Source organism: Microtus pennsylvanicus, chromosome 2, assembly GCF_037038515.1.
Source record: "Microtus pennsylvanicus isolate mMicPen1 chromosome 2, mMicPen1.hap1, whole genome shotgun sequence".
Classification (NCBI taxonomy): Eukaryota; Metazoa; Chordata; class Mammalia; order Rodentia; family Cricetidae; genus Microtus; species Microtus pennsylvanicus.
In genome coordinates this window covers 83,449,879-83,476,726 of record NC_134580.1, presented here as the reverse complement: position 1 = coordinate 83,476,726, position 26,848 = coordinate 83,449,879, and the positions used below count along the sequence as shown (strand labels likewise).

The 26,848-nt window shown below is 39.3% G+C and overlaps 1 protein-coding gene across 3 annotated transcripts in view; it reads left to right on the top strand.

The window, feature by feature from the left end:
- Qser1 (glutamine and serine rich 1) overlaps nt 1–26,848 on the top strand; it is a 70,616-nt gene that overhangs the window by 17,530 nt on the left and 26,238 nt on the right. For 2 of the 3 annotated variants that reach the window (XM_075961610.1, XM_075961609.1), the window contains exons 2-7: nt 7,969–8,075; nt 9,387–13,058; nt 19,062–19,381; nt 20,693–20,809; nt 21,357–21,490; nt 22,932–23,149. In XM_075961610.1, coding sequence (XP_075817725.1) covers nt 7,969–8,075; nt 9,387–13,058; nt 19,062–19,381; nt 20,693–20,809; nt 21,357–21,490; nt 22,932–23,149 — 4,568 coding nt within the window. The remainder of the gene's footprint in view (nt 1–7,968; nt 8,076–9,386; nt 13,059–19,061; nt 19,382–20,692; nt 20,810–21,356; nt 21,491–22,931; nt 23,150–26,848) is intronic. The other variant, XR_012909685.1, reaches the window with a different exon arrangement.

Sequence of the window (26,848 nt, the reverse complement as noted above, 5' to 3'; positions counted from 1 at the left end):
GAGGTGGTGGCACATGCCTTTAATACCAACACTTGGGAGGCAGAAGCAGGCAAATCTTTGTGAGTTCTAAGCTAGCCTGGTTTACAGAGTTCCAGGACAGCCAGGGCTACACAGAAACCCTGTCTCGAAAAACTTTAAAAGGGGGGGGGGGGTTTCCTGGACTGACAGATACTACTGTGCCTCGATGGTTGGGACCTAAAAGAGCTAGTAGAATTAGAAAGTCTTTTAATCTTTCTGAATTATGTCCTCCAATACGTTTTCAGAAAGCCCTTAAATAAAGATGATAAGAAACCCAGGACCAAAGCACCCAAGATTCATTGTCTTGTTATTCCACATGTTCTGCAATAAAAATGCGATGTATAGCTCTAAAGAAACAATGTAGTAAGAAAACCAAGGAGGCTTCAGAACGTGCTAAGCTTTTGGCCAAGATAATGAAGGCAACCAAAGAAAAACACCAGAAACAGATTGCCGAGAGATGTAGACTGTCCTCTCTGAGAGGTTCTGCTTCTGGGTCCTCTAGTGATACTTTAATAAAGCTTGCTTGAAGACCAGAGTGCAGAGCTAAACCACTAGTTAGCCAGAGAGGACAGGCAGTGGTGGCACACATTTCATCTCTAGTGGCCTGGCTGCTTTGCATTTCTGATCTTCATCTTGAATCCCAGTATGTCTCTGGGTTTTTATTATTCATGCTATAGAGTCCAGTCAAAAATAAGTCTCTTACAAGTAAACAAATAATCTTACCTTGAAGGGAAAAAAAATTACTAGTAGTAGTGCACAACCAACGAAGTGTAGTTCGCTCCTGTAGTTCTATCAGTGGAGAGGCTGAGGCAAGAGAGGCCTCAAGTTCAATACCAGCCTGGGCTACAATAGTGTCATGCTGTCTCAACAAAATCAGCTTCAAGGACTATAGACTGGTAGCTCATTATAATGTTTAGCCTTCTGAAATTTATTTTCTACTGTACAGATATATACAGAGTAATTAATTTTTGTGATAGGGATTTGTCTTCGGGTTTATTTTGTGATAAAATACCATAACAAAAAACAGCTTGGGAAGCAAAGGTTTTATTTCAGTTTGTTTGTCTCAATCACATTCCATCTTGAATGGAAGTCAGGGCAGGAACCTGGAAGCAGAAACTATAGAAGAACTCTGCTTACTGGCTTGCTCTACATGGATTGCTCAGCCTGTTTTCTTATACAAGGATCACCTGCCTAAAGGAGGCACTATCCTCAGTGAACTGTGCCTGCCCACAATAATTGTTATTGAGGAAAACGCCCTAAAGGTTTGCCCATGGACAATCTGATATAGGTGTTTTCTCAACTGAGGTTTTTCTTCCCAAATAACTCTAACTTGTGTCAAATTGACAAAAAAAAACAGGCAAAGGATAAAACTCATAGCCTTGCACACGTACTAGGCAAAGGCCCCAATCCAAGTGTTTTTTGTTGTTTTCCCAGTGCTGGTATTCCAAACAAGGAATGGTGTATATTGAGCAAGTATTCTGCCACTGAGCTATTTTATATCTCCAACTCTGTGTATACATGTTTTAAAAATGAGTATGCAGTGTATAGAGATGGGCCAGTCACAGGAGACTGACGTGTGCAGCAAGGCAGATCTACCATAGACTCTTCTTCTTTTTTTTTTTTTTTTCCAGACAGGGTTTCTCTGTAGTTTTTGGTGCCTGTCCTGGAACTAGCTCTTGTAGACCAGGCTGGCCTCGAACTCACAGAGATCCGCCTGCCTCTGCCTCCCGAGTGCTGGGATTAAAGGCGTGCGCCACCACCGCCCGGCCATAGACTGTGTTCTTATTGATAATGTTGCACAAAAAGAAACAGCACTGATTGCTGGATGGTCACAGGTTGTACAGCTGTCACTATTGTCCAATTCTAAAGTATTTTTCTTATTCCATAAGGAACCACATTCGTTTTAGCTGCTGCTTCCTGTTCTGTCCTAGCCCCAGTCCCTGACAAGCAGTGATTTTGTTTCTCCATGGATTTGCTTACTTGGGAAATTTCATACAAATGGAATTTTGTATGACCTCATCTCTTTGTGTTTGGTTTCTGCTTAGTGATTTCCATGTTCGTCCTTTTTGTGTCTGAACGGGGTACCATTTTATGTCTCACATTTTGTTTATTTATTTATTAGCTGGTGGGCTTAAAGTTTGTTTTTGTTAGGAAAATGCTATCAACGTTCATGTGGTTTTGTGTGAATCTTTCATGTCTCTTGAGAGTAGAATTGCTGAACCATAGAGTGAAAGGAGCATGGGGTTTAATTGATCTTAATTCTGTGAACTGTTGTTAACTAAAAACTAACTTTATACCATATATAATCTTTGTTCATCCAAATAGTTACCAAAAATAAAACTGCAGTCCAGGTATCCTGGTGCACACCTTTAATCCCAAGATTTAGGGACCAGAGATTGGTAGATCTCTGCCTTTAAGGGCTGTATAGTAAGACCCTGTCTTACTCCGGAGTCAGAGACAGCTGGATCTCTGAGTTTGAGGTCAGCCTTGTCTACATAGTTCTAGGACAGTCAGGGCTACACAGAAACCCTGTCTTGAAACCACCACCACCACCACCACCACCACCACACACACACAGCTGGGCATGGCGGCCCACACCTTTAATCCTAGTATTTGGGAGGCACAGACAGGCGGATCTCTGAGTTTGAGGCCTTCCTGGTCTACAAAGAGCTCCAGGACTACATGTAGAGATCTCTCTCCAACTCTTATCTCCTCCAAGAAAGAAAAATAATGTAACTTGAAATAATTTGTTTAAACACACATACAAAACAAAAAAAAATGCCTAATACCCTATTAATAAAAATTTGGAAGGCCTTTTTCAATAGTATTTGTTGTATTGCTTTTTGTAACTTAATTTTATTTTGCGTTTATTGCTTCTGTGTATGTGTGTATGTGTACCACATGTGTGCTAGTGCAAAAGTGCCAGGTTATTAATTTATGGATATGAGCTGACCCTGTGGCTTCATGTTTGAATTTTAGGTCGCCTACACTTAGCAAGATGCCCGTTAACTGAGTAGATGCTTAGTCAGTGTTACTGAACATAAAATTTTAACTACTTGTAAGAATCTACAGTGTATCAAATACAAATCTTTGTGCTAGTGAGGAAGTGAACAGAGCAAAGACCTTGTTCTTGTGGAGTTGACGTGTTTGTTAATTATCTAATAAGCAAACCAGGAAAGGTATAGTATAATGAATATTAGTAGTCTTGTGGAGAAAAATAAAAGAGGGTTGGGGAATGAGAAGAAAGAATGGGGAAGATAGTAATATGCCCCTTGCCCCAGCCACTTGGGAGCCTGAGTTGGGAGAATCATGAGTTTGAGGTTAATTTAGACTGTATAGGAGAAGATCTACTTAGAAAAGTCAAGACATAGGAATGTAGCTTACTGTTATGTGCTTGCCTGGTGTGTATATCCCCTGGATTCAGTCTAATGTTTGTGTGTGTGAGGAAGGAGAATCCCAGCTATTACTTTAGATCATGTTCAAAAATTAGTTCTAAGTGGAATCTGAAATCCAGATGTTTGAACATTGCATAATCTTCACACATTTGCTGATGTTAGAGTGTTTGAATTTTGGATTATATATTTTCAGTTTCTAAAAGACTATGTAGATATTTCAAAATCAAAGAAACGCTTAAGCATTTTCTTAATTTTACAATCTAGAATCACCTGGGGAAGGTCTCCAAGAGGGATTGTGCAGATCAGTTTGGCACCTGTGTGTGTGAAGGCGGGGAGGGTCTTTGTTAGGTTAATTGATGTTGGAAGACCCAGCCTGTAAGTAGGCACCACCACACCCTGGGTCTGGGTCCTGTAGAGGACATAGTTAGCTGAAGAGTGAATATATACTCTGCTCTTGACTGTGGATGGGACTAACTGCTCCAAGTTCCTGCTACCGTGACTTTTCTGAAATGATGGACTTGTGAACTAAAATAGACCCTTTCTCTTCTAAGTTGCAGGGTATTTTGTCACAGCAATAAAAGAAATTAAGAGTATCTTTCCACTTTTTCTTTCGTGCTGGGAGTTTGAATGGATGTTAAATACATTACCATCTACACCCTCAGTTCCTGTTGTTAGAGACTGATGAGCTATCCAAGTTGTACTTTTGAAATTTCCAGAAGAAAACTAAAGGGAGAAAAAATACTTTGAGACATTGGGTTAGATTTTTATTTTAGCAGACGGTGGTGGGTCCACACAGGAGGAAGAGACAGGTGGACCTCTGTGAGTTCAAGGCCAGCCAGGTCTCAGAAAAAAAAAATTCAGCCAAATGTCAAAATGTGTTTAAATTAAATTAACACTCATATTTTGTTTTTGTTTTTTAGTTTTTCAAGACAGGGTTTCTCTGTAGCTTTGGAGCCTGTCCTGGAACTAGCTCTTTTAGACCAGGCTGGCCTCGAACTCACAGAGATCCGCCTGCCTCTGCCTCCTGAGTGCTGGGATTAAAGGCGTGCGCCACCACTGCCCGGCTAACACTCATATTTTGAAGATATTTTTAGAAAAATGAAAGCTGTGGGTTGGGAGAAAATATTTGTATCTGACCAAGGAATTGATTTTTATTGTTGTTTGTTTTGTTTTTTTGAGGCAGGGTTTTACTCTAACCCTGGCTGTCCTGGAACTCACTCTGTAGGCCAGGCTGGCCTTGAACACAGAGATCCAGATACCTGCCTCTGTGTGCCACCACCGCTCGGCAGTAGTTTATCCTAGAACACGTAAGCAATTCATAAAATTAATAAGAAAACAACCCAAATAAAATTGGGCAAAAAATTTTGAGTAAAACTTGGCTAGAGATTACTTCATGAAAGATGAGGAAGATGTTCAGCATTGTTATTTATTAAATGTAATGAGATACCACTGGAAATGAACTAGAATTGCTAAAGAAGTATGTATGTAGTATTGAGGCCCAAACTCAGGGCTCTGTGCTTGCTAGGCAAGAGCTTCTCTCTGAAGTCTTAATCAGCAAATTGGTAACTCAATAGTGTTCTCCCTTAGTTTTGCTTTCTCAAGTATATGCTTATACAAAGGAGTGTTATCTAACCATAATAATAATCTGGCCAATAAAGGTATGTCATTTGAATAAAAGAGATGGAGGTGAGGTTACATGTTAAATGTAAGAAGCTGAACTAGATGGTTTGTGCCCTTAATCCCAGCACTCAGGGGCAGAGACAAGGGGATCTCTGTGAGTTCAAGACCAGCCAGAGTCTTGAACAGTGAGACCCTAAAAGGGCTACTGGAGAAGAGAAAACCAGAACCAACAAAAGAGGGTAAGGTGGGTATGGATATAATTGAGCATAGTGGTATACACCTTTAATCTCAGCACTTGGAAGAGGAGGCATGTAGTCAGATTTTTTGGGGGGCTGACAGCTCACAGAAAATGGCATGGAAATTTATTATTAAAGTTCGGCTATAGTTTATGCTTGTTCCTAAGTAGTTTTTATAACTTAAATAGCCCATTTATATTAATCTATTATCTGTCACATGTAGTAATATGGGCAGTGGGGCTGCGTCCCCAAACACCCCAGCCGCCTGCCCTGCCCGGCTAGCTTTACCCGAAATAATTACACGGACACTGTATTCTTTTAAACTCTGCTTGACCCATCTCTATCTAGCCTCTTCTAGGCTAACTCTCGCACCTGGACTAGCCCATTTCTTATCATCTGTGTAGCACCGGTCTTACCGGGAAGATTCTAGCCTAAGTCCATCCTGGGTCGGAGCTTCATAGCGTGCGTCTTCCCTGGAGCAGGTAGCATGGCGTCTCTCCTGCGTCTGCTCCCGAGAGAAGAGCTGTGGAGTCTGCCCTCACTTCCTCTTCCTCCCAGCATTTTGTTCTGTTTACTCCTCCCACCTATCTCCTAAGCAATGAGAGCCAAGCAGCTTCTTTTTATTTAACCAATGACCTTCCTCCATCAGTCACATGTCATTACCTCTCTTCCATCTTGCACCTCTTGTTTACTCTCTCTGTCTCCTGGCATCTCCACCTTTCTCCTTCCCAGATTCTCTCTGTCCCTGGAAGTCCTGCCTAATATCTTCTTGCCTAGCTATTGGCCATTTAGCTCTTTATTAAACCAGTCAGAAGATACCTTGGCATCTACACGTCTTTGTAGTGTAAACAAATATTCTGCAACACAGGCAGGTGGATTTCTGTGACTTTGAGGGTAGCCTGGTCTACATAGATAATTCCAGGCCAGTTAGTACTATAGCAAGACGCTGTCTGAAAGGATGGAAGGAAAAAAGGAAGGTACATTATACAGTAGAAAATCATCACAAAGCCCATTGTTTTGTAGACTTACATATTCTAATAATTTTTAAATGCAGCTTATTTCTGAATATTTTACACTTAGAATTTTCCTCCTAAGGTTGACTGTGAATAAGTAAAATATGAAACTGCAAAACAATCCGAATAAAACTAGGGAAAAGATTTGTGTTTTGGTTTTAAGACAGGATCTCACTTTAATCCTTGCTGGCCTAGAACTTACAAAGATCGTTCTTCTCCCTCCCATACCTGGCCTGGGCAAAAGACTTGGGTAAAACTTTGTTTCTTGTATTCTCTGGATATTTATTCTCTGCCAGATGAGGATCTCCTGCTCTGTAGGCCAGCCCTTTGCTCTGGTGACGGTTCCTTTCGTGTATTGGAAGGAATCTTTTAGTCTTATGGAATCCCATTTATTTAATTCTTATTTTCTGAACTACTGGAGACCATTCAGAAGATCCTTATCTGTGCCTATAGCCAGGTTATATAAAAGTCAAAAAATTAAATACTACACACTATAGGCTGAAGAGATAGCTCCTAGGTTAAGAGCACTTCCTGGTTTTGCAGAGGACAGGGTGGTTCTCAGCACTGACATGATGGCTCACAACTGTCTGTAACTCTAGTTCTAGGGGGTTCCACACACTCTTCTGGCTTCCTAGTGCTCCTTATGTGTACATCATACACATACATTCATGCAGGCATAGACAGGTACACATAAAAGTAACAAATTTAAAACTACATACTAAAGTAATAACCCAACCAGTAAACAGACCAGTGAGTTAAACATTTCTGTTTAATATTCTTAGCTGTCAGAAAGAGTATTTCAAAACCACACTGAGATTGCATTTTACCCTAAGTTATCATCAAGAAAATAAAAGATGTAGAGGTTGGGAGAAGAGGGAAAACCTTTATATACTATCTGTGTGAATATGAATTAGTCCACATGCTGTGGAAATCATTATTGAGAGCCCTCAAAGAACTAAAACTTAGACTACATATCACCCTGCTATACTATGCCTGGGTAGTATACTTTAAGGCATCAGAGTTAGCACTGGGCAGAGATAGCTGCAGTGATGGGTATCTTGTTTAGACTATCAGTATTCACGTTAGCCAGGTTGTGATACTGGCTTAAGTGTCCATCAGTGCATGACTGGATAAGGAAAATGTGGTATAAGTAAATGCTATACGTGTACAAAAATGTCATTGTGAAAACATTGTTTTATATAGTATCATCTACTTAAATTCAATATATTCACAAAAGTATAAGACACAATATAGAACTTTCTTCCTTTCTTTTTCTTTTCTTTATTTTTATTGAGACAGGGTTTGTGTAGTGCTTGCTGTCCTGGAACTCACAGAGATCCGCTTGCCTCTGCCTCCCAAGTTCTGGGATTAAAAGCATGTGCCACTGCCTCCTTTGGGACTGTTTTCAAAGAGGAAGGTAAACTAGGATAAAGACAGGGATGGAAGATGTGAATCTGGTGAAATACGAAATCCAAAGCATTATTCTGTCTAACCAATATGCTAACTTAAAAAGTTGTTTTGGCATTGTCCATATAATGATTAATTATTAGACTCATTAATTTATAGAATTTAGTGAACCTGGTCCTTAAAATAGGTATAGTCCAGTATATAAACTATAATAAACTTATGCGTGCATTCTCATCCCTGCCTATGAAGTTTATTTAATACTGTCCTCTCTCATTTAAGCTATGAAGATGGACATCCCTCACAGTCTGAATCAGACATCCTTCAGAGACAGACATTTGCAGCCTCTCATCAGCTTCCTGGTTACGCTCCCACGCCTCAAGCAACTGGTAATAGTTCTATTGTTAAGTTTATGACTGGTTTATACTGAGTGGATAAGAACACTCAGCTGTCACATTTTGGTCTATAAACATAATATATAAGACATCTCTTCCATGGAAATGTTATAAAATGGAAATGAGATAATGTTTGGCGTTAATGATAATAAGCGGACACATTTTTCTTGCTAGCACCTTTGGAAGTTTAATATATACCTAACCAGAGTCACACATAGTGGCGCCCACCTTGAATCCCAGCACTTGGGAGGCAGAGGCAGGTGGATCTTTGTGAGTTCAAGGCCAGTCTGGTCTATATGAGTTCCAGTTCAGCTAAAGCCACATAGTGAAGTGCTGTCTCAAAAAACAAAACAAACACACACACACACAGAGGGAGAGAGAAAACTATAGGAATTGTAAAGAAGAAAGAATGCCATCTTGAAATGGGAGTCTCTTGCTTGACATTTCCTATTAATGGTCGATTTTTCATAACAATTATGTGTCTTTTGTTGTTGGGCAGTTCAAGAGAAGTCAGTACTTAGAGTTCAAGAGATTTCTTCAGTGAATATAATTTGGTTTAAGAAAAAAAGAAAAAGAAAACTTTACGGTGTTAATAACATCTCTGTTCCTTTTTATTTATTCGTTAGGTGTAGTCAATTTAGGGTTTTAATTTTAAAGATTTGTACATTTTACTTCATTATTTCGTGTGAGGAATTTGGAATAAATTAACTGTCAGGGTTATATACACTTTTACTAGCTTTTATTTTCATATGGCATTTATCCAATTTCCCATGTGTAAACTTACTTTTTTAATTGTTATAGATATGAATTGCTATTTATTTTAGGAATTTGGTTTTGCTTTAAGAAAGCAGGCTAAACGTCAGGCTTACCTTCAACCCCAGTACTCAAGAAGCAGTTCTCTTTGAGTTAAAGGCCAGCCTGGTCAGCAGAGTGAGTTCCAGGACAGATAGGGCTACACAGAGAAGCCCTGTCTTGAAAAAAAAGCAAAACAAACAAAAACAAAAAAGAAAGCAAACTAATTTTAAATGTGATTTTATTTTATTTTTTAAATTGATATTTATTGAGCTCTACATTTTTCTCTGCTCCCCTCCCTGCCTTTCCCCTCCTCCTTTCAATTCTCCCCCATCGTCCCCATGGTCCCATAAATGTAATTTTAAAAGTTTACATACAGATCCAATTTTTAAGGCTTTTTATTAACCCATAGACATCTTGATGGGATAAAAGTTGTCTTTCACTACTATGTCAATATTTATTTAAATGCCTGTGCTATAATTACCTAAGGATTTTTGTATGTTTTCTTCATAGGCATGCATTCCTCAGCAGCAACTGAGCTGTTTGTTACAGGACCCTTGCCAACCTCTGGAACACTTCCACCACCTGTGCTATCCGCTTATCAGCATCCTGCGACTTTTAGCAATAGAAACTTTGCGACCACCTCACCTTTGGTGCTTCAGGATTCAACTTTTAACACTACATCAAATGGAATTTTAAACCCTCATGATCCTTTGCTACAAATTAAGACTTCCCAGGGAACTGTTCCAACCGCTTTGGCATTTGAGCGCCTGGGCAGTTCTGCATTAAGTAATAGCATACCACCTCAGTCTTCAACATATCGCTCAGCTCAAGAGTCGGCACCACATCTCTTACAACCTCAATTTAGTTTGTTGCCTTCAACACTTGGGGGAGCCCAGCAAACCCCTCAAGGCTACAGTTCAACTCTTTTTACTAGTTCTGCTGCTTCCATTGAAAGAGCCCTTCTTCGAGAATGTAGTGTTATTAAACACCACCAGCGGCCTTCAGATACCCAGTCTATTCAGGCACAACTGACTGGTTCACAGCTTCCCTTACATAGTTATCTATCAAGTGCAAGTATTGGTAATTTTCAGGAAACATCCAGGCAGTCGTCTTTATCCTGTAGCTCAATTCGAGATTCTACTCAGGTGAGCAATGGAGCATTGCAACAGAAGACCCCTCAGGTCTCAGCAGAACATGCTCAGTCTTATTCATCTGTAATTCCATCATCAGGGTATCTTCCTTCTGCTACAAAAGTAGACGCCTGTTCTACAAAACAACCACTAACATCAAGTGTGATTCCTCCTGTACAAACACTAAACTATTCTAAACCTTTACATAACCAGAGTTCTGTAATATCAGGTCAAGCACAAATTTATTCTACAGCACAACTACCTAGTCTTTTATCAGTCAGTCAGTCCCAAAATTATGGTTTAGTACAGCCACATAATGTGCCATCTATTGTTCATTCACAGGTTTATAGGTCCAGCAGGGTTGAGAAATTGCCATCCTTATACAAAACATTGGCCTTTTCTGGGTCTTCTCAGCCTGTAACCTCTGAAAATCAGACACTTAGTTATTCATCCAATCAGCAAGAAGTATTATCTTTAGTTACAAATGAGAATTACCCTGCTCAAACAAGAGACCTGGCTCCAGTCAGTCAGCCTCAAAATTACTCATCTGGTCACTCTCAGGGTTTATCACCAGTTAGCCAAACACAGGTCAGTTATTCATCTCAATCACAAGTTTTATCAGTTGTTAGCCCTTCAGAAAGTTATGCGTCAGTACAGTCTCTGACATTAACAGCCCCTTCTCTTTCTTATTCTTCTGCCTCCCGGGGTCAGAGCTTGCCAGATTCTAGCCCAACACCAAATTATATTTCTATGCATTCATCCCCAAACACTCATACCCAAGGATCTTCACCGCCTCAGCCCCAAAAGTTTTTGCCTGCTGTGCAGTCATCTTTTGCATCCTCTACTCGTGGTCAGGCAATGCAGAATAGCATACCTTCCCCTGATCCAAAGACGTATGCTGAGAGAAAACTTGACTCAAATGTATATACATCTTCAGAGCAAAATGATGATTTTCCAATGCAAAAGTTACAGGCATTGCAGTCACAGGCATCTCTTGAGTCATCAAGCCAAAGGCTGCCTGATGGAGACGTGAATGCTCAAGAGTCAGTTTATAAGACGTCCAAGTCAGATGACCGATATTCTCAGAGTATAACCAGAAACAACTCCCACCTTGAAGACCAAGTCGTTGGAGTTGCTCTCCAGGGTTCAAAACAAGAAGAAAACATGGTTGGTTCAGTGACACAACTTAACCAGCAAAGTGGCCAGCCCAATAATGCAGTAAACACTGATCTTAAGAAGGCAACGAATTTAATGCCAGCGCCACAGATAAGGTTGAATACAAAAGACCTCAACCAGCAGCATTCTCTCATACATAAGATGCATGAAGCCAAGGTTCAGGAACAGCATGATCAAATAATTAGTGCCTCATCTCAGATACAGATTTCACATCATGCTTTGGGACATAGTCATCAGACTCTTCCTAATACACCAGTCCTTTTAGATTCTGCCTGTGACTTACAGATTCTTCAGCAGGCTGGGATTCTACAGGCAAGCCTAGGACAAGCAAAGGCATCTTTACAAGTACAGCGTGTTCAGAGCCCCCAACAGGTAGTCCACTCTTTTCTTCAGATGGATGGTCACATCATTCAGAGCAATGGTGAGCATCCACAACAGCAGCTCCATCCTCAAAATTCTGAGATTATGAAACTAGACCTCCCTGAACCTTCAAAACCTCTGCAGCAGCTAACAACGAAGGGCCCTTTCAGTGAAGCCAATCAACATGATTCAAAGAATCAGTTTGTTTCTCTTGGATCAATGTGCTTCCCAGAGGCAATGCTTCTCAGTGATGAAAGGAATATTTTATCAAATGTAGATGACATCTTGGCAGCTACAGCAGCGGCTTGTGGGGTTACACCTTCTGACTTTTCCAAGTCCACTTCAAATGAAACCATGCAGGCTGTTGAAGGTAGTGATTCTAAATCTCATTTTCAGCAGTCATTAGATGTCAGGCACGTGAATTCAGATTTTAACTCCATAACAGCTACAGTAGGAAAGCCACAGAATATTAATGACATCCCCCTAAGTGGAAGTCAAGTTACTGTAAACCTTTCATCAGTACCCACCCTTCAGTCAAAAACAGTCCTTGATCAACAGCACATGGAGACACCTGGTCAAAATATACCCACAAAAGCATCTTCCGCCATGGTTGGACCAGGTCATGAAGTGCAGGAACAAAGTGCTGACTCATTTAAGAAACAGTTGGCTATGAATCATGAATCGAAAGAAGATAGTGAAATTGCTGTTGAAAGTGCATTGAGTAATAACAGAAATCAAGAGTTTGTTTCTGCTAGCCAGAGCATAAGTGGAGAGAGTGTAGCATCAGAGAGCGACTTTACCCTAGTAGCTGACGACAGCAGTATGTCAGTGAACCATCGAAGGAACACACTTGCACTGCTTGCCATGGCCCAGCCTGGGGATGCAGCTAGTGGCAAGACTGAAGATGAAAAGCAAGATGTAGCATACTTTAACCTTCCAAAGAAAAAAACTAAAGGAAAAGGACAAGGTAAAGAGGAAGAGGACAGTAGTCAGAAACCACCAAAAAAGTCTGCTCAAAGCAAGCGCCAGAACCCCAGGGGTGCAGACATGTATTTACCATACACTCCTTCTTCCTCAGAAAACTGTGATGAAGGTTACCAGCATCAAGAAAAAATGAGGCAGAAGATCAAAGAAGTAGAGGAAAAGCAGCCAGAAGTCAAAACAGGATTTATTGCTTCTTTCTTAGACTTCCTGAAGTGTGGGCCCAAACAACAGTTTTCTACCCTTGCTGTTCGAATGCCTAGTAGGACCAGACGATCAGGAACCCAAGTTACTCATCCTTTCTGTGCCCCACCACTTGCAAAGATGTCACCTGCAACACCTGTGCCATTAGCATTTGAGACTGGAGGGATCAGTCCATCAGAGAAAGTTGACAGTGAACTTAAAAATTTAGAACATTTATCTTCCTTTTCTTCTGATGAGGAAGATCCTGGCATGTGTGGCCATGATATCTATAAGAAAATCTCTGCTCCCTTATCTGCGTTGGATACTACTTCTGATAAAACAAAGAAAACAGGTAAAGTGTTAATTCACGCTGTGACATCCTGCCATTAGTCTTTTAGCTATGGCATACATTTAAAAACCTCTCTAGTGTTTTAAGCACCTTGCAAATATCTGTTAGGGACAAGAAGATGTCTTGAGGCTTTGCTTTTTGATATTTCCTTACATGCAGGAGTTTGGTTATACCACAAATAATCTCCTAACACAGTCTGCTGTCTGCAGTTCTCCAAGTGTATAGATAGCTTAAGGCAGTTTTGGAATTGGAAACGTATTATAGGTCCTCTTGTATAAGTCTGGCATATTTTCTTAATCCAGTTTTACCCAAAGGTTAGCATTTTAATATTAGGTGTGGTTTTGTACAAAATGTATATTAATCTGTTCAAGAGAGAACTTCAGGATTCTGTGCTGGCTTCTCACTATATTTCCATATCTTGGGATAGATACCTTACTTTTTCCTTCAATTAACATAAGAAAGGCTTTGAGAAGCAGTATCTTGAATAAATAGTTAACAGGTAAGTACAGTTAAGTTCTTTCTTTTTTTAAATAGGGTCTCATTGAATAAACCAAGCTGACCTTGAACTCAGTGCTGAGATTAAAGGCATGCCCCACCAGTTCAGCCACAGTTTACTATTTAAGGAACAGATTTAGGAAAAATACTACAGCAATTTACATAGCCAATACCTCTATGCCAGGAAAAGGGTTAGGAGATGTGCACACAGAAAGGGCTGCAGAGATGGCTCCACAGTTGAGAACACATTGTGCTTTCTCAGGGGAGCTAAGTTTGATTTCTTTAGTACCCATGTTCGGCGTATCACAGCCACCTATAACTTCAGCTCTAGGGGGCTGTCTGATGCTTCCGGCTTCTTTGGGCACCTGCACTCTTGTACCTAGTTATAGACATGCACGTCATTTAAAAAAAGTAAACAGAGAGATGCACACCTGATATAACTGAGGGTAAGTGAACTACTCCCACATGACTAGTGACAAGACCGCCTGTGAACCTAGGTTTCAATGATTTTACAGCCCGTAATCTTGCTAAGCTCTTGTATAAATAGGAGTTTTAAGACAAACTCTTTTGCAATATATTTCTTATCTGAATTTGAGGCTATCTTCACTAAAGGTCATTTGAAACAACTGATATCCTAGATAGTTAACATAAATGTCTGATACTAAATATGTCTAAAGGATTCTTACTTGGAGTTTCGTGAGACTTTATTTATTTATTTATTTATTATGTATACAATATTTTGTCTGCATGTATGTCTGCAGGCCAGAAGAGGGCACCAGACCTCATTACAGATGGTTGTGAGCCACCATGTGGTTGCTGGGAATTGAACTCAGGACCTTTGGAAGAGCAGGCAATACTCTTAACCTCTGAGCCATCTCTCCAGCCCCTCGTGAGACTTTCTTAAAAAACAAAAAAAAAAAAAACTTGTACAGTGCTGCAACCCTTTAATCTCAGCACTCAGGAGGCAGAGGCAGAAGGAATTCTGTGAATTCAAGGTCAGCCTGTTTTACTTGAGAGTTCTTAGTGCGAGACCCTATCTCAAAAAAAAAAAAAAGAAAGAAAACAAACTTGCCCGGTAGTGGTGGCACAAACCCTAAATCCCAGTACTCGGAAGACGGGCATGTGGATCTCTGAAAGTTTGAGACAAGCCTGGTCTACGGAGCAAGAGCCAAGACAGCTAGGGCTATATAGAGAAACCATGTCTCAGGACAGGAAAAAGAAAGAAAAGGGGGAAAAAAATTCTTTTGAGACAAGGTCTCACTGTGAAGACCAGACTGGCCTCATACTCACAGGTATCCACTTGTCTGTACCTGCTGAGTGCTGGGATCAAAGATACAGACCACCACATCCTTCAGAATTTTATGAATTCTATAAGTGACTTGGTAAATAATCTGTGAATACAAAGAAAAGGCAAATATTACTTGGTATTATTACTCAAATATATCTTCTAAAAAATTTCTGAAGAGGCCAGGGATAGTGGCACATGCCTTCAATCCCAGAACTCAGGAGGCAGAGGGAGGTGAAACTCGGGGAATTTGAGGTCAGCCTGATCTACATAATGAGTTTCAGGAAAGCCAGAACTATATATAGTGAGACGCACACACACCCTTGGAAAAATAATATAAAATTTCAAAAGAAAGAAATGTATATTCTTTCTTCAAGGAAAACATTCTACCTAGAATTTGTTGTGGAGAGAGGTGCAGACAAGGTGGATCAGTGGGTAAAGGCAGTTATCAGGAAGTCGACAGTTTGGGTTTGATCCTAGACACAATGTGAAGGTGGAGAAAGAATGAACTCCTCCAGACAAGCTTTGTAGCACACATGCACACACAGACCACATACAATAAACAAAAGTGAAAAAATATAGATGCTTCATGAATTATGAAAGTGATGGATGACTGAAACAGACATCAAAATATTTATGATTTTTGAGGTTGGGTTATATACTTATAAGATGGCATATTCTCTTTTTATTTACATGCTAGGCAAGTAATTTACCACTAAACTAGGGTCCTCAGTGGTAATTTACTTGTTATGCTTTGAATTTTTGTGATTAGGTGTATGGTTTGCTTTTTTGGGGGGATTGTATCTTTTCTCCGTTTTAGCTAATTTGTTACATTATTGTGAGGCAAACTGTGAAGCCTCAGATTCCCAGGGGTTGCCAGCCTCTGCCTCCTAGTCACTGGAGTTAAAGGTGTGTGTCACCATTCCCAGGCCAAGTGTAGAAGATTTTTCTACCTAGATTTTCTTTTTCCATGAAAAAAAATGTGTCCTTTTTTTTCCATTTAATGATTTCAGTTTCTAACATTGGCATCCCAATTTTGTTAGTGTTTTAAAATGTATTTTTTCTATTTCTGTGTTTTCTTTTGGAACAGTATTTTTTTCTTAAGCACTAAATCACATGTAGAAATATTCAAACATGCAAAGCAAAATAATCAGTAAAATTTTCATAAATTTGAAAATATAGATACTGTCCAAGCTATCCATATTTTCTGAACACCATGTAGTAATTTCATAAGCAGAATTAGCGTTTTGCAAAGAAAGGAACAAAGGAAGTACCTACCTTCCTAAATAATTCTCTGCTTAAAACAGAAACTAAACTGACTTGGAACAGACAGGGTAGCATTGAAAACAAGGGAAGGTGGCTAGAATGTGGGTGGCTACAAGGTGGAGCAAAGGAGGAAAGTTTTCATAATAAACACTGCTCTCTAGAAAGCATTCATAGTAAGTTAAACCCACCATATAACCTATGAGCTCCCCATGAGGTGATTCCTTTGCTTTTGCACCTGCTTGTTGTACATGTAGATCACTATACTTAGCTTTAAGTCTTTATCTTTAATATCACTAGTGACACATTATATAGCATTGCTACATTTTCCCCCTTATTTGGTAATCTTTTAAGAATTTAAAACGTAATTTTTGGGAATTATTTTTGGGAGCCAGGCAGGTGTGACAGGTACTTGAGGGAGAGGCATGGGTTCAAAGCTAACTTTTGGTCCATTTGGATACATGTTTGGTCTTTAATATATTTATTTACAACCTTTGTTTTGGGACAGGACCTCGTCTGTCCTAGGCTGGCTTGGAACTCTTTATGACAAAAGATGACCTTGAACTTCTGATCTTCCTACATCCGCATTCCGAATGCATTTTTTCATCACCATTAACTGAACTTTTGTGTGTTTGTTGGTATTTATTTGTTTGAGATAAAGTTCTAGAACTTACTGTGTAGATGAAGCCGACCTTGAAGTCACAGAAATTTACCTGCCTCTGCCTCCTGAGTGCTGGGATTAAAGGCATACTCATGTCTAGCCTATTTACTCATGTTTTGAGATAGGGTCTCAATATATAGTCCTGACTGGCTGAAATTTAGTATATAGGCTAAGATAGCCTTGAACTCACATATTAAAGTTGTGTGCCACCATGTTCGTTTATTGGTAATTTTTTATATTTTTCTCAAATATGTTTATATCCATGGGCCATTTTTTAAAACAGATTATTTTACATGTCTGTGCTTGTGTAACGTGTGTGTGGGGTGTGTGTGTGTGTGTGTGTGTGTGTGGTGTGTGTGTGTGTGTGTGTGTGTGTGTGTGTGTGTAGCTGCCCATAGAGGTCAGAAGCTTGTTAAAGCCTTTAGAACTAGGGAGTTCAAAGGTTTGTGGGTCATCCAGTGGAGGTGTCAGAATTTGTTCTCTGATAGAGCAGTAAATTCCCATAAACACTAAACCGTCCCTCCAGCTCCCTTTGCCCATTTTTAAAATTGATGATTTCTCTTTTTATGATACAGCTGTAAGTGTCCTACATATATTCTGGATACACATCTCTGGTAAACACCTAATTTTAAACACATCATTCTCATCTATTTGACTGGTGACAGCAGTTAAAACATAAGTTTTACATATTTAATGAGGCCACCGTTGTTTTTCTTTGGTCCCATAGGCACTTGGTAGTATGCTAAAATCATAACCTAACTTAGGTCATAAGGAATTATACCAGTTTGTCTTCAAATAATTGTATGATTTTAGCTTTTGTATTTAGGTAAGTGATCTGTTTTTATTTAATTTTGTATATGACACAAGGTAAAGGTTCAACATCACTCTTTCATACAGGGGCTGTTAATTGTCCTGATACCATTTGTTGAAAAGATTCATCTTTTGCTGTTTAATGCTTTGTCATTTTTGTGAAAGTCATTTGGTCATAAATACAGTGCTGTTTGCTGGGCAGACTCATGACTTTAATCCCAGCAATCTGGAAGTAGAGGCAGATGGATCTCTGGCTTTGAAGGCAGCCGAGTCTACAAAGTAAGTTCTAGGATGGCCAGAACATAGAGAAACACTGCCTTGAAAACAAATTGTGTGTGTGTGTGTGTGTGTGTGTGTGTGTGTGCAATACCTGTCCATATTTTCTTGATTATTGTTGCTTTTTAATGCCTTTGAACAATATTTGATAGTATTCACAGTATAAATTTTATAAATTTGATCCTAAATTTTATTTGCTTCAATAAATGTTCATTACAAATATATAGAAACAGATTTGATTATATTTTGGCCTTAATATGTCCTGCAGTCTTTCTGGTTTTGTTTACTGGTTCTAATAGTTTTTCAGTAAATTCCTTAGGATTTTCTATGGATACAAGGTCATGTCATCCACAGATAATTTTGTTAGTTCTTAGGGGGAAACACTCAGTTTTCCTCTTTAGATATAGTGAATATTAGCTGTGGGTATTTTGTAAATATCCTTTAACTGAGGAGTTTATTAAATATTGATATTATTTCCTTCAATCTTCATAGAATTTAAAATGGGGCCTGTGCATTTTCTTTATAGGATGATTTTTAAATTTTGCTTATTTGGCTGATTATTTTATTTCTATTTTTCATTCTTCCTTAGTTCTTTTTAATAGTTTATATCTTCCTAGAAGTTTGTCTTTTTCACCCGATATATTTAATCTGTTAGTATATAGTGCTGTTTTGAAGTATTTGCTTGGTTTTGTTGTTGTGGGGGGTAGTGTTTGGCTGCTTATAAGTAAGTCTGCACCATGTGTATACCCAGTTCCCATAGAGGCCAGCGAGAACGTTAGGTCTCCTGAAACTGGAATTAGAGACAGTTGTGAGGTGCTATTTAGTGCTAGAAATCTAAGCAGGATCCTCTGAAAAGTAGCCCAGTGCTCTTAACCACTGGGCCCGTCAATATCCAGTTATCTTTTCTTCTAGGAGTTCTTAAAGCTTTGGTTATTCCTATTTTCTATCACTCTTGTGTGTCTCTTCCTTTTGAAATTATCTTTGTTGTGTTTAATGTAGTTTGAGGAACTGATAGATAGGTAGGTCATAACTGCAGGTTTGCACTGCAGTCTTCCTGTCCAGATTCAATTTGCACATCTTTGATTCTTGGATTAACATCTGTTTCTTAATTTCTTCCCATGGAATTGTTTCCAAGCAATTGATTACAAAAATAACTTATGCTAAGTTTTTGGACTATGTTTAAATATTTGTCATTGGTTCTGTTTGCGTTGTTTAGTTTCAGAAGCTCTACCTGTGACAACTCCTGGTGTATCTGCTGAGACTGCTGGTGCTGCTCCCACTTCCTCCACTGCTGGTGCAAAACAAGACCTTCATTTGACTTTATCCGCTGTAAATACCCTGGAAAATGCAAACTCCACAGAACCCCCCAAAGCCATAGAACTCGATAGTCTTCCTTCGGACCAGTTTGCGAAAGGACAGGACACAGTTGCAATAGAAGGTTTTACAGATGAGGAAGATATAGAAAGCGGAGGAGAAGGCCAATACAGAGAACGTGATGAATTTGTGATAAAGATAGAAGATATAGAGACATTTAAGGTCAGTGAATGCTCCCAGCTTAAAGGACCTGGAATGCTTGTATTTTCATGATATCAGTGGCATACTTGTTGTGCTTTACAAAACACTAAAATTTTAATCAGTGTCCTGTTACTGTGTTCTATAACATTGGACTGGATGTCAGATTTTTAATTTAATTACTTAATTTATTTAGCCTCTTACTCTGTAGCCCAGTTTGGCACTGTGACAAGGGCTGTCACACTCAGCTGGTGTTGGCTTTTTGGAATGGGGGTCTTATATTGTGCAGACTAGCCTTGAACAGGATCATAGGCATGCACCACCTTACACAGTTTTATGCAATCCTTCGGACTGAATTAGGGCTTTGTGTATGCAAGGCAATCACTTTACCAACTAAGCTACAGCTCAAGTCCAAAATTACATCAGTTTTGTTAATGTTTTTTCAAGACTTCCAAGTGAGTATAAGAAAATGTTCATATAATTTTAAGAAAATAGCAGAACACAAACATGAAATTGGATTATGTTTTATAATTTTGTTTTGTTTTTTGAGACAGTGTTTCTGTGTACCTTGGCTGTCCTGGAACCTGCTCTGTAGGACCTGGCTGGCCTTCAACTCACAGAGATCCGCCTATCACTTCTCACTACCAAATAGAAAGTCTTGGTGGGGGTAGAGGAGTGAGTTCAGTAACGTCTTTCCTCCAAGTTAATTTGAACGTGATTTTTAGGAAATAGTATTTCTTAAATCAATATCACTGAAAGCAATTTTCTCGCCATAAATCACTCAGTGTTCCCATCCCACCACCACCTTTTTTGTATATTTAATTAAGGCCTTAAGTTTGATACTACTACTACAAGTGTATGTGTGGATGGGTGTTCATTATTGTAGAAACTCAGCCAAAGATAAGAAATGAAATGTGCTAGGCATGGTGGTACACACCCTTCATATCAGCACTCAGCCTGGTACATATAAATTCCAGGACAGTCGGGCCTACATACAAACCCTTCTTCACCTCCCCCCTACCACACACACACAAGAAAAATGAATGAAGGCTGGAAAGATGGCTCAGAGGTTACAAACACTGACTGCTCTTCCAGAGGTCCTGAGTTCAATTTCCAGCAACCACATGGTGGCTCACAATCTTCTGTAAAGAGATCTGGCACCCTCTTCTGGCCTACAGGCATACATGCAGACAGAACACTGTATACATAATAAATAAAATCTTTAATAAAAAAAATAGAATAAAAAATTGTGTTAAGATTCCTCCTTGCAGTAACATTCTATAAATATAAACATGTTGATATTTTCCTAAATATAATTAATTCTGCTTATTATAGGAAGCTTTAAATATAGGAAAAGAGCCCCCAGCTATTTGGAAAGTACAGAAAGCTTTGTTACAGAAATTTGTTCCTGAAATTCGAGATGGGCAAAGAGAGTTTGCAGCTACAAATAGTGTAAGTAAAATGTTTGACTCTATCAGCTTCTCTAAACTGACTGTCCGGGGAGCAGTGAGTAGGCTTAGATGCACTGACATTTCTGCTCTTGCAGAGGACCTGGATTGCAGCTGTAGGGGATTCTGTGCCTTCTTCTGGTATCTGAGAACATCTGCACTCATATGTACACATGTACACAGATACACACACCCAAATTTCAAAATAAATAAGTGAAATAACAGAGCTGGAAAGATGGCTCTGCAATTTATTACTGCTCTTGAGAAGGACCTGAGTTCATGTTAGAAAACTGAAAACTTCCTGTACCTCCATCTCCTCTTTGGGTGTCTGCATGCACTTGTGCATGTTCCTTCTCTTGCTCCTCTTCTCACTCACATTCACTCTCAAACATACTGTCTCCCCACCCCTGCCCTTTTCAAAATCAGGATAAAACTAGTCTTGATAGGGATATGTTTTGGAAAACTAAAGGGTAGCTGGCAGTGAGGTCAATAAAGTACTATTTATGTGTATAAATTATGTAATTGTATAATTCTAATACTTCCTTCCTTAGTATCTTGGATATTTTGGAGATGCGAAAACTAAATACAAAAGGATATATGTGAAGGTCATTGAAAATGCAAACAAAAAGGAGTATGTTAGAGTGTGTTCCAAAAAGCCAAGAAACAAGCCTTCACAAGCTATCAGGTATTTGTTTTTTATGTAATATATTTATGTTCTTACTTGAGCATTGTAAGGATCACATGAGGGTAATGCGGTCTCTTTTGTAGTAAGTGATTCTTACAAAGAATGAGTTGGGTGCAGTAATGTAGGTACCTTCTTCTTTGCTTGGATCTTCTTGATGTGATAGAAGGTGCAAATGTTTTGAATCTACCTCTTTGTGAAAGAACCTTTCTGAAGCTCTCTTTTCTATCCATAAAATGAAAGTAATAAGTGAATGTCAAGTTTATAATAAGGTGGGCTGGAGAGATGGCTCAGTGGTTAAGAGCATTGCCTGCTCTTCCAAAGGTCCTGAGTTCAATTCCCGGCAACCACATATTGGCTCACAACCATCTGTAATGAGGTCTGGTGCCCTCTTCTGGCCTGCAGGTATACACACAGGCAGAATATTGTATACATAATAAATAAATAAATTTAAAAAAAATAAAGTTTATAATAAGGTAATTGGGCGATGGGAACACACACAGACACAGTAGAACTCTTATCATGGATCAATATGCCTGGGTTGTCTGTGGTATGAATTTAAAAGGTAGTTGGTATGACACTGTGATGGATATTGGATGTGCTATATAACTCTAGGTACTCAGTCTACTATCATGTAGCTCTATTTTAATTAAGATCATCAGCCGGGCGATGGTGGCGCATGCCTTTAATCCCAGCACTCGGGAGGCAGAGGCAGGCGGATCTCTGTGAGTTCGAGACCAGCCTGGTCTACAGAGCTAGTTCCAGGATAGGCTCCAAAGCCACAGAGAAACCCTGTTTCGAAAAACCAAAAACAAACAAACAAACAAACAAAACTAAAGATCATCACCTATTTTCAGCTACTGACCCAATGGTCATGATGGTGGTTTTTTGTTTTGTTTTGTTTTCTTGAGACAGGATTTCACTGTATAACCTTGGCTGGCCTGGAGCTAGCTCTGTAGACCAGGCTGGCCTCTAATTCACAGAAATCCACCTGCCTCTGCCTCCTGAGTGCTGGGATTAAAGGTGTGCACCGCTACTACCCGATGTCCTGATGGAATTTAACCACACAGATCTCTAGATTTAGCATAGGACTTCAGGACTTCTCAGAAGATGCATATACATGTATTTCTTCATCAAAACCTACTTCCACTAGAGTATCAAGGCTAGATTTGGCTTTGTACACCTCATCTCCTCTGGAAAATGAACCATAAGGGATTTGATGTGCTAAAGCTGAGTTAATAGCACCTTAATAACAGCATAACGTGCCAGTGTCAAGCAATCTATTTCAAGAAAATGCTATAGTAGTCACTATTGAGTTGTATAGCACGTGAACTTTATTTTGGAACTGTTGTCCTGAGTTTGTTTAATCTTCTCTTATTAATCACCAGATTATTTCTTTTCAAGAGATATAATGATGTTAATGAAACTTGTTTTAACATTGCAGAAATGTTCCATCTAAGCCAAGTAGTAGCAGTAAAACTTCTGACCCACCAGTATCAAAAACTCCAACTACAAAAGCCCCTTCTACAAAACCCAAAGCTAAACAACTCAAAATGAAGGCTGAGCCACCACCAAAGAAACGGAAGAAATGGAAAGAAGAATTTTCATCATCACAATCTGAATCATCTCCTGAGGTCCGTTCTAGCAGTAGTGAGAATGAGGGTGAGTTCCCCAAGAAATTAGTTATTTTGACACTTTGAGTGTGTAGGAATGGAGCAGCATAGTGATGACGACAGCTCAGACTGGATTAGATGACTGGATAATTGTATTGTCCAAGTTCGTGTAGCACAAGTTCTAATAGGTCTTAATAAGAAGATGTCCATCATTTTCTCTGGAGTAGATTGGTGATGCCATGAGCAGACATGTCTCACTGTCAAAAAAAAGAAAAGAGACTATATTATTAAAACAGCCTCAATTTTATATTCTATAGCTCTCTGGAGTGTTTGAAGGTGACCTGTCTATCTAAAATATATGTTTGACCTTGAAAGCGTACCTAATATGACTATACACTCAATTGTAATAGGTGACTAATTACTAACCTGCATTTCCTTATTATTCTAAATATTTGGTAATAATAACTTTCAAGGGCTAGAAATTTGCATTACATTGTTAAATGAGTTGCCTGGGTACCATACCTTGAATAAGATTAGAAATGTATGTACACTATGGTCTAACAAAAATAATCTCAAGGACTGGAGAGATGGCTCAGCAGTTAAGAGCATTGCCTGCTCTTTCAAAGGTCCTGAGTTCAATTCCCAGCAACCACATGGTGGCTCACAACCATCTGTAATGAGTTCTGGTGCCCTCTTCTGGCCTGCAGACATACACACAGACAGAATATTGTATACATAATAAATAAATAAATATTTTTTTTTAAAAAAGAAAAAAATCTCAACTTTGTATCAATATATGAAAAAATCTAAGCCAATGTAAAATATTTAAGACTAGTATTTGTTTTTTTGGTTTAAAAGTAGATTTAATAATCTACCCTTTTATTCTATCATATGTATCCCCCCTTTTTTTCCTCAAAACAAGAACTCAGAGTCTCATCTCTTTTGTTCAGCTTTCTTCCTGACCATAATCAACAACAACTTATAACCCCCCTCCCCCCCAAATAATGACAAGATCCATAACTGATAGAATGACCAAAAACCATCCACCTCACCTCTTGGGAATTCTTTGTTGTATTCTTGAATTTACTTCCTGCTGTCTGGGTGCAGTGGCGTCTTTAGAGGATTCTGAAGAGAAAGATTTGGCTTAATTGTCAAGTCCTTGGAGAGGTAGCTATATCATTTATTGTCTAGTCTCTGCGTAATGGGAAAATGCAGGGCTTGTCTCAAGTGCTAGCTAGAGTGGTCTATAAGGCTGGATCATCTTAGCTAGCCACCTCGAAATCGTCCTGAGCAGTTTGCAGTCCAAAGCCGATCTTTAGGTGTTGTTTTTCAGTTTAGTGGGCTCCAATATATAGCACAAGTTCTAACAGATTTTACTAATAAAAGCCCAAAGTCACATATTGGGGAAAATACTGAGAGATCAGAGAGATGAGCAAAACCACAGACACCTTACCTACTCAACTTTCTGGCAGAAAAGAAACTGAACTCCTGTCTCCTCCTGCCTTATTACTTCTTCTCTTTGCCCAGCCATTTCATTTCCTATCTGTCTGTGCAGACCTATGTTTAGCTAGTGGCTAGCTCCTCCCTCTGATCCTTCAGGCAAGCTTTATTTGTACAAACAAGATATCACCACAAGTTTCTTTTTTTGGGGGGGGGGGAGTTTCGAGACAGGGTTTCTCTGTGGTTTTGGAGCCTGTCCTAGAACTAGCTCTTGTAGACCAGGCTGGTCTCGAACTCACAGAGATCCGCCTGCCTCTGCCTCCCAAGTGCTGGGATTAAAGGCGTGCGCCACCACCGCCCGGCTCACCACAAGTTTCTTAAGCTTTGTACTAATCACACCCAATGGAGTACATTTGGCCTCTGTAAATTTGATGCCTTCTAGCCTGAGGAATGCCAATTGCCTACTAATTGTGGGGATTACTAAGAATCATCTAGTCAACAGGCTGGTAAAATGACTCAGTGGTCGAGAGCATCTTGCCAATTCCCAGCACCCACATCAGGCAACTCACAACTACCTGTAACTCCAATTCCTGCACGCACACACACACACACACACACACACACACACCCCTCATGCACATAAACTCATAGAGGCATGTACGTGTGCACATAAACAAAAATAAATAATCTTAAAGGAAAAAAAATTGAGCCAGGCATGGTTCATGCCTGTAGAGACAGGTTGATGGATCTCTGTGAATTCAAGGCCAGCCTGGCCTACATACTGAGTTCCAGGACAACTGGAGCTTCATAATAAGGCCCTGTCTCACAAAAACAAAAAACAAATCCTGTAGTTTATGCCAGAAACAAAAAGGAAACAAATCTAGGCCAAAAAAATTCAATCTATAATTAATTAGTACAATATAAACTACATCTACCAATATTTGCTATAGTAGAAATTAAAACATGTACAATGTAAGAATACACTGCACACATTCCATTAGCTATGGAAACATGGAGTATAATGCAAGAAATTTTAAGCAGATCAGCAGTCAGAGGCTTTTCACATTAACTTGATTGCTATCCAACTTTTATTTGGAAACATATGATTCCATATTGTTGTTTTCCTTCCACAGTGGCAGTTTTCAGTTGTTGGTACAGAGACCATGTGACCAGAACAACCTAAAATATTCACCATATAACTGTTGTGGGTTTTTGTTTGTTTTGTTGTTGTTGTTTCAAGACAGGTGCCCATCATTGCCTGGCTCGCTATATGACACCATATGACTACAGGAAATTTTACTGACCATTATTCTTCTAAAATATAATGGTGAGTTGGTGGTGGCATATGCCTTTAATCCCAACACTTGGGAGGCAGGTGGAACTCTGTAAGTTCTAGGCCAGCCTAGTCTACACAGAACAAGTTCCAGAACAGCCAGGGCACACAGAGAAACCTTGTCTCCAAAAAAAAAAAAAAGCAAACAAACAAAATACTAAAATATAATGGTGAAGGCAAAGGGAAGGATTTTCAAGCCACACTAAAGCTGCAAAACTTGGGTTCTTTATAAACAAAGCAAAGTTTTTGGAGGAACTTAAGTAGGAAGCAACATGATGAAATTTAACTGTGAAACCTAGATTCAGGCAAAAATGGTATCAGAACCCAAGTAGTGGCAACAGGAATGGAGGAGACAGATAACAGAAATTGAGGATTATAGCACAAATAATGAAATCTAGATACAGATATTGGGGTTCAAGTTGAAGATCAGAAAAAGCAAAGCAGCCAACCACTGGCTCTTACCTGTACCTCAGACTGAAATGGCTGATTAAAGGCATGCACCACCACCACCCGGCTTCTATGGCTGACTACTGTGGCTAGCCTTCCACTCTGATCTTCAGGCAAGCTTTATTTATTACAACACAAATAAAATATCACTATAGAGTATGTTATCTGTACTTACATGAGGAATTAGTTGGTTGTTAAGAATATGATTGAGGGCTGGGCGGTGGTGGCGCACGCCTTTAATCCCAGCACTCGGGAGGCAGAGGCAGGCGGATCTCTGTGAGTTAGAGGCCAGCCTGGTCTACAAGAGCTAGTTCCAGGACAGGTTCCAAAACCACAGAGAAACCCTGTCTCGAAAAAACAAAACAAAACAAAACAAAAAAAAAGAATATGATTGAGATTGATAGGTGTTATTGCCTGAAAGCTGTTCATAGAAGCTATTTGATAGAATTAGAGGCATAATATATAAAGTCCTCAGTATTGAAATCTACTTTAAATATTTTGGGTTTTTTGAGACAGGGTTCTTTGTAG